The 8,549-nt window shown below is 33.7% G+C and overlaps 2 protein-coding genes across 2 annotated transcripts in view; both read left to right on the top strand.

Annotated features, from left to right (window-relative positions):
• Nucleotides 1-1,908: 1,908 nt before the first annotated feature.
• On the top strand, nt 1,909-7,164 carry LOC111716649 (F-box/LRR-repeat protein 14). The gene is made up of 3 exons (XM_023492130.1): nt 1,909-2,692; nt 2,852-3,314; nt 6,990-7,164. Exons 1-3 carry the CDS (start codon nt 1,909-1,911, stop codon nt 7,162-7,164), a joined length of 1,422 nt encoding a protein of 473 aa, XP_023347898.1.
• Nucleotides 7,165-7,754: 590 nt separating this feature from the next.
• Nucleotides 7,755-8,549, top strand: part of LOC111716650 (carboxypeptidase D) — a gene marked incomplete in the record, with an annotated part of 12,102 nt that continues 11,307 nt past the window's right edge. The window contains 1 exon segment of the mRNA XM_023492131.1: nt 7,755-7,902. Within this exon segment, the coding sequence (XP_023347899.1) occupies nt 7,829-7,902 (74 nt within the window).

Below are 8,549 nucleotides of genomic sequence, written 5' to 3'. Positions count from 1 at the left end.
AATTATTAAATAACGACAACGAAAAATAAAGTAAAAATTAAACAGTAATCTAATTAGATGTTTAGGAACATATTTCTCCAAAGAAAGTTGTCAATAAATCAAAGCTAAAATCGATTATTTCGTTTTTTCATTATTATATTGAATTTCTTTGAATTTATTCTCTTATTTCTTCAAATTCTTCAAATGTCGTCTTTTCAATAATATTCCAGAAAATCTGCAGAAAATCTTTGTGAATAATGAGAAAATAGAAACTAATAATTGAACAAGATTACTTATTTTTGATGATAAGATTAATTTTTATTTTCTCAACATGTTCCTGTTCTGTAGTTTATTGTAGAACTTTTTTTTACATTTTATGTCGTCGTTATTTAATAATAAAAATAAATAATTCTGAAAACGTATCCACCCCCAAAGTAGGAGTTTTGAACGTCGAATTCGCACTCAAACTCAGGATTTACAGATCTTTAAAAAGTTTAATATGTCTCAAATGAATCTGAAAGAAGTTTTCCACAACACTGCATACTCAGTTCAACTACCCTACATAGCCAGTCACTCCCTTTAAATGTAGTATTCTAATGTAGTGTATCCAGTTTCAGGAAATGAACGATGGTTTTTATCAAACCTCAAATAATATTTTGATCTGTAAAATGTTCTCCATCCATAAACCTTTTTGTAAACAGATCCATTTAAAGAATGTTTTTTTAAAGATTGATTTGAAATTTGATGTATCTTTTTTACAGATGAAATATCTAGAAATCTTCAAAAATTAATAATTTCATGGTTCATGGTTTTTAATATTTGAATATACTTGAATACATATTTTAGTTGTTGAGTAAGAAGGACAAGGTTTCACTGAGAGCAACATGCAAAACTTTGCTGAGACGGATTAATGAATTGGAGAATACCTTCAAGGGTTGGAGAATAGACAAAGCAGTGAGATTTACCAAACTAAAAAGATTAGCAGACGAGATAAGGATTATAAAAGGTAAGTTGGATTAATTTAACAATTTTCATGAAACTCACAATCATAGCTCATTACAATCAAAAGTTCAGGGGTAATGCTTTGTCGAAAAAAATTTTCTTTTAATTTCATTAGAAATTTTAACAGACTGCATAAAATTTGTTTAAGTTACGATGGATAAGTTAGATTTTTATAGAAATATGAAAATACAGGTAAAAGTATCAGGATGAAAAAATAAGAAATGATACACCGGAAAAAAAGTTGTGGCGCCCAAATGCCTTTTTTGTAGGGTTAAAGGGAGTGTTCGCGAAAATGAAAACTTTTATCTGTTGGGTCTATAAGGAGAAAATTGCTAAAAACTTTTTATACCGAACAATTTTATCTCAAACAAATCATCTATGATATTGAATCCTAAAGTCATGTATGTAGTTGATATTTCATTATATTCTTAATTTTGTGTTTTTTTTTCAATTAATATTTCCCTTACAACTTGTTTTCATGACTGGCGCATTTCTGCTAAATATGGAAAATGTCGTCTTTTTATCAAAATCCTCGAAACAGGAATGAATGTTTTCAAAAGTAGCTCTCGTATCATAAAAAGTAAGAAATATTATGAAATATTAACTAAATACAAATGCGTCGAAAAATACTCGATGATTATAGGTTACAACTTTCTCAATTTGCATGGAATCTACGTTCTTTGGTATGAGACGTTTTAACAATTTTCTCCTTATAGACGCAACAGATAGAAGTAAGATAAGAAGCGATCAAAAGTGATTATTTATCGCCGTAAGCCTATACCCCCTTTCTTTTGATCGATCTAACTTTTAAGATAAGTTTTTTTTTCAGAGTGGACCATTCCTGCTCTATCTTCTCCTTTATTTTGTTCAACATTTGAAACCCATTTGCAGCCTTTTTATGGTTGCAGTCAACTGCTCATGTACTTAATGGCAAAACATGAGGAACTGGAAACTATTGGTCTAGGATTTCTAGGAGAGGATCGTAGTATCTATTCATACAAGTATGATCAGAAGAGTACAGAGACTGGGAATATAATTGTGCTGACACTTTTTTCCAATGTCAATCTAAAAATTATAACTATTCATGACTTTAAGCAAACTGGAAATATATTTGATCGTCTACCCAGAAATCTCCCAAACCTAGAGATTCTAAACCTGAGATATTGGTATAAGTTGGTAGATAACGAAGTAATTGAGATACTGAGCAGATCCAAGCAAAATCTTAGAGTATTATCTTTAAATTGTTCCAGCATTACAGGGATTGGTTTAGAGGAAGGAGTAAACTCTCTTCCAAACCTAGAGAAACTGATACTAAAAGGATGTAAGAACCTAAAGGATGAAGGACTGAAAGAGATTCTTAAAATATCTGGTAGTAAACTCAGAGTTCTAGATCTATCTGATACTGATATAACAGGGATTGGTTTAGAGGAAGGAGACTACTGTCTTACAAGTCTAGAAACACTAAATCTGGCTAATTGTCAAGAATTGACTGATGGAGGACTAGTGAAGATACTGAGAATATCTGGAAGTAAACTCATAGTTCTTACTTTAGCTGATACTAAAATAACAGGGATGGGTTTAGAGAAAGAAGTAAAAGCTCTCCCTATGCTGGAGAATCTGAAACTGAGTTTTTGTTGCAATCTGACAAATGAAGGACTGGTGGAGATTCTGAGAATATCTGGGAATAAACTCAGAGTTCTGAATCTATTTGGTAATCGAATAACAGGGCTTGCTTTAGAGGAAACCTAGAGACATTGATACTGGATACTGGATAGTTCTTTGAGTCTGACAGATGGATTGCTGGTGGAAATTCTGAGGATATCTGGGAGTAATCTGAGAGTGCTTGATCTATCTTGTACTGATATAACAGGGATTGGGTTAGAGGAAGAAGTAAACTGCCTTCCAAACCTAGAGACACTTTCCCTAGTACTTTGTGAAAAATTGACAGATGGCGGACTGGTTGAGATTCTAAGAATATCTAGGAGAAAACTCAGAGTTCTAAATCTATCAAGCAGTACGATAACAGGGATTGGATTAGAGAAAGGAGTAAAATCTCTCCCAATGTTAGAGAACCTGGACCTTAGTTCGTTGACTGGTAGAGGACTGGCTGAGATTCTGAGTATATCTAGAAGTAAACTCAGATCGCTAAATATCAATAGAATTAGAATAAACCGAGTTTGTTTGGAGGCCGTAGTACAATCTCTCCCTATGTTGGAGAACCTGGACCTTAGACTGTGTGAAGACCTGGATGATTTCAGACTCCTGGAGATACTGAGAATATGTGGAAGCAAACTTCGAGTTCTCAATGTATCTGCAGGCGGTAGTATAACAGGGTTGGGTCTACAGAAAGCACGAAATTCTTATCCCATGCTGGATCTTAGATGGAATGGAGAGAAAATTATTTATTCTTAAGGTTTTTGGACTTTTAAAAATATCCACAGTAATCTGAGCAGTTCTATAAACTTCTAAATTACTTATTCTGAACATTTTTTTTCTCTACACAATGCCAATTTTGGACCCTGCGTATGATATATGGTAGAAACGAAGCAAACTCGAACCAAAAACTAGATAAAGTATCTAAAGAAATAGAGTTTAGAAATAATAGAAACAGTATTTATGTGATGCTCTATTAAAACAGTATTTATGTGATGCTCTATTAAAACAGTATTTATGTGATGCTCTATTAAAACAGTATTTATGTGATGCTCTATTAAAAAGTCCAAAACTTTAATAGTTCTAGAAAAACAAACGAAGCTATAATCGCCCATCCCTGTGCAAAATGTACACGAATCTGGAATATCTACTTCACGTGGATTTAACGGTTCTCTCAATATTCCAGAAAGCTGTGACTTTCGATCACAATTTGACTCATTAAACATAATTTGTTAGCCTTTTTTCTTAAATACTTTTTTGTTGGCATATTGCATTTTGAACGAAAATTTATAAAATAAACAAATCCGTAATGTAAATGATTATTGAATTAAAGACCAAAACAAGTTTGATTTCAAATAGAAAACCGAATGTTGCTCACTCTGGTTAGTCGGGTGTGACTTGTAATCTATTCTCCGTAAACATTAAACAATATCCACTTTTGTTTGTATTATTCTCCAGATTGATTTTAAAACATACGATGGGGAGAGCATGTTTTACAGAATATCAAATCAAATCCATTATTAGGCCACAAGTTTAAGCATACATATATTATTTTAATAGCTGACAATTATATATATATTGTGGCCGGGGAGCTACAATATAGCTTAGGCTGTTTTCACACGAGCTCTTCTGGTTCAGCAAAATGGTTGCTATATCGTTTGCACTAATGTCCGTTTGAACTAATGTAATTTTGCACTAAATTCAGCTGATCAGTAACACTTGTGGCCGCAGCGCCCGGCCCCCTAGCTTGTCCTAGCCGCGACGCTTGGCCCCCTAGCCCAGAAATTGTCTTAACCTAACCGTTAGTCCGAATGAACGTTAGTGCGAATGCACGTTAGTCCGATCAATCATTAGTGCTAACGATAAGATATTATTTAGTTCAGTATTTGACGAATGATGTTCATATAACATCAAACAAACTGAAACCCTTCTATTTAACTGTTCTCTTGATTGATTGTATTAAGTATAATTTACTGCAAAATGTAATTAATTATATCATTATGTGATTATCATTATAATTGTGATACTATTATATTACCATCAAACATTCGTTTATGATTTATAAATTAACGGTTTTTGCCATTCGTTAACGGACTCTTCCGTTAATTTTGGAAAACCTCTGTTTCCTTAACGAATCTTTGCCCATGGGTACTATCTTGGCACATACAAAGTTTGTACAGTATGATTAGGCCATAATCTTCTTACATCCTTTATCAGTAAAAATTGTACAGTCAAGCTGAATAGCAGGGCAGGTAGTTAATTTGTACCAGCCTCCCCAGGTCTAAGACCAATTTTATGTGCAAAAGTTTATTTTTTTCTTGAACTTTTTTATCTTTAATAAACTTGTGTTTGTCTCACATTATTGGAATAAATGCATGAGAATTAAAATTTTTATACATACATTGATGTAGGAAAATAGAATGGATTGGAACCAAGGAGAATATACAGGACAAGTACATAACTGGAGATTTAAATACATACACTGATGTAGGAAAATAGAGTGGATTGGAACCAAGGAGAATATACAAGACAAGTGCATAACTGGAGATTTAAATACATATACTGATGTAGGAAAATAGAATGGATTGGAACCAAGGAGAATATACAGGACAAGTACATAACTGGAGATTTAAATACATACACTGATGTAGGAAAATAGAATGGATTGGAACCAAGGAGAATATTAAGGACAAGTACATAACTGGAGATTTAAATACATATACTGATGTAGGAAAATAGAATGGATTGGAACCAAGAAGAATATACAGGACAAGTACANAAAATCTAATAAATCATATTCAGAGGCGCGTACTAACAACTGCTTTAACAATTAAGTTACACACTAAATATTTTTATTTTAGATAGATATTTTGTTTGTTGGGAAAATATCTTCGTTCTCTAACATTCTAAATATAATTGACAAGATTATTTGCATTTGTATGAAAAAATTGCCATTTAATATATCGTATAACTAACTGAATTGGAATAATATCGATATTGTATGAGTCGAGTATCTTCATTACAAAACTCTGTTCAGTTAAGATAAAGGCTAGAAACCAGATTATACATGAATGTTTTATAATTAGCCGACCATTATATTAAGGACAATAAAAATAACATAAAAACTGGATGCATATATATATGCCTGTAAAAACTATAAGATAAACCATAAAAATATTTAATTTTCCAAAAATCTTCTTTTATATAACTGCAGACAATTTTTATTCTTAGCAGTTTTTTTCTTGCTTGCTTTACCACTTGTCAATTTTTTCTTTTCACTTTTTTATTTCGACAATTGTTCATGTCCCCTCCTCCCCCCCCCCACGTACCCTACTTTTGGGAAATGGGGGGTACTTGACTCTTTTCCCTCCCCCTAGCTATAGTGGCCTGCAAACATGTGTGCTGTGTAACCCAGCAGTTGTTAAGTGGAATAGAATTCACAATCTATACTTTTAAACCTTCATCTCTGATTAACACGGAAAATATTCGTTTTTATTTAACTTGCAAAGTGCCAATTTCTGATAACTTTCGATCCATATTGTTTATGAAGCATAAATGCACACTTAATTATTAATATATGAAAAACGGGAATTTGTTTAGGGTAGGGGAGGGGGGAGGGCTCGAAGCGCCCATTAATATATATTTTATATATTTAAATACATTTCATTTTCTTTACTTATGTTCAAATGGACTGAAACCGGATTCCAAAAAGCTGACTTTAGTGCAATTGAACGTTAATTCGATCGGACATTAGTCCAATCGATATAGCCCGATTTATCTTGTTGTTCGGATGATACAGCACTAGTGCGCAGGTAAATAAAATTGCCGCGGCCAATGCATATCGTACATCTGATCACAAACCAGAGATTTCTAGAGTGACATTTCAACTGGTTACAGGATACGGGGTACATTATGCCACGTAGGCATGTGATACATGATACAGGATACATTTGCATTATAAAGGGCTATATAGGCATATTTTCAAGATTTTCTGAAACCTTGAGGAATTCTTTAAAGTTTTAGCTGTAATCATTTTATGTGTAGGGATTATTGGACTCGATTATGCGAACCTACTAATTTAATTTCTAATAGTTGATCATACATGTAGTACTAATAAATTGATAGCATAGCATACGAGAGGGTGGGGGGTTAATTTCGGTAATTTCCTAGTATACGATTTTTGGACCCCCCCCCGCCCCCCCTTATGGGCGCCACTGTGACTTGTCCTTACAGGATTGGACTATGGGGAAAAGACTTATTTTTTTATTTGTTATTTCCAAACTATTTAATATTTTGCCGTTATTTCAATTTTCCATAAATGATTTTATTTTTTTTATGATAAATTTATTTTTCAGTGAATCTGATTTAGCCAAGTATCACAGTTATGAAGACCTTGAACCTGAAGGACGAAGTTTAGAGAATAAATATCCAAACCTCGTCAAGCTCAGATCTATCGGGAAATCTGTGGAGGGACGTGAACTCTATGTTTTCCAGGTACCATCTTTAGCAGAGAGAAAAAATCAAACCTAAACATATCTTAGAGGGACTAAAATGTAATTATTTGATGACATTCTATCTGCTTCAAAACGAAACTTACTGTTGTCTGAGCAAGGATGAAGGACATATCCTTATTTTTTAAGCAATAAATTGATCATTAATAGTTGTTGTATTTTACAGAAAAGATGAAGGAAATTATCAGAATTCAACACTCTTTAGATAGAAATGCGACGTACAAAATGCACTAAGATGTGAAGACCAATGTTTACAAATTGTTAAAAAATTATTGGACAGCCATTGTTGTAAAAAATATTAGATGAACATTTTCGATCCGATCAATCTGCTGCACAGAAAATAACTTTAAACAGTTTTTTAATATTCTTTTGAAATAATAAATTTCGGGGTTTATATTTGTTTGTGATATTCCCTTATATGATTGTGAATGTGTGTGTGTGGGGGGGGGGAGGGTATTCTTTTAAAATATTTACAAGGCTTTAACTGCAAAATTTATTTATTTGTTAAAGGGACTGTCATTGTAATGTTATGTGACCCTCAAGATATCTGACTCACATTAGTACCTTACCATTAATAATTTTATTTATACTACTAATTTTTTTTTTTATGTTTTAGATTAAAGATGTATGTGTGATATTAAGCTGTTCTTTCAATATCAGTTTGTGTACTCTTGGGTTTTGAAATGGAGATTTCGGTTCATTGTGTTCTCCTGGTTCTAGTTTTAATACCATCTACCTTACAAGAAATACGACTCAGGTAAGTTTTAGCTTTTTCTGTTGAAAATAAAGGTAATTTCCAAGTGAACAATTTTTGGATCTCCCCCCCATCTGGCCCTCGCCCCCCTTCCACCATATATCAATTTTTTACATGGATCTCATATGTATCGTGTGGAAAATATTGGTCATGTGGCCGCAGCGCCCGGCCCCTTAGCCTGTCCTATCCGCGGCGCTCGGCCCAGCCGCATCGCTCGTCCCAGAAAGTGTCTAAACCTAACCTAACCCTAAAGTAATACTAAGCCAAATAAATAAGGTCTGTCCTAGAGAACACTTTTTGAACTCTTTCCCCCCTTCAATCAAATTTGTATATAACTTACTATTTCAACAACTGGGCCTAGTGCTGCAGCAAGGACTGGCTAGGTGCCTGAGCGCTGTGGCTAGGACTGGCTAGGGGCCTGGCGCTGCGACCACATGTCCAACTTTGACGATTGTGTCAATGTTCAAAATGGACTGTAACTTTGTTGTCTAATTATCAAGTGGTTTAATTTATGTATCATGCAATTTTCTGACTGTTTGGACGAACGGCTGAACTGACTTGTCAGGGGCGGAAATAAGGATTCTGTAGGGGGGGGGTAAATATTTTTAATTTGGCGCGCGAAGCGCGCCGAATTTTTTTTTACCCCCCCC

This window comes from Eurytemora carolleeae, unplaced genomic scaffold (genome assembly GCF_000591075.1).
Source record: "Eurytemora carolleeae unplaced genomic scaffold, Eaff_2.0 scaffold1883, whole genome shotgun sequence".
Taxonomy (NCBI): Eukaryota; Metazoa; Arthropoda; class Copepoda; order Calanoida; family Temoridae; genus Eurytemora; species Eurytemora carolleeae.
Note: the sequence above shows the minus strand (reverse complement) of the source record. Positions and strands in the feature narration are given on the sequence as shown.

What these genes read in the sequence shown, in the direction of transcription:
- LOC111716649 (XM_023492130.1), top strand. Translation starts at nt 1,909, where the DNA reads ATGGCAAAACATGAGGAACTGGAAACTATTGGTCTAGGATTTCTAGGA. An exon ending in CAGAGTTCTGAATCTATTTG is followed by an intron (nt 2,693 to 2,851) that starts GTAATCGAATAA and finishes CTGATATAACAG; the next exon opens with GGATTGGGTTAGAGGAAGAA. An exon ending in GCAGGCGGTAGTATAACAGG is followed by an intron (nt 3,315 to 6,989) that starts GTTGGGTCTACA and finishes TTTATTTTTCAG; the next exon opens with TGAATCTGATTTAGCCAAGT.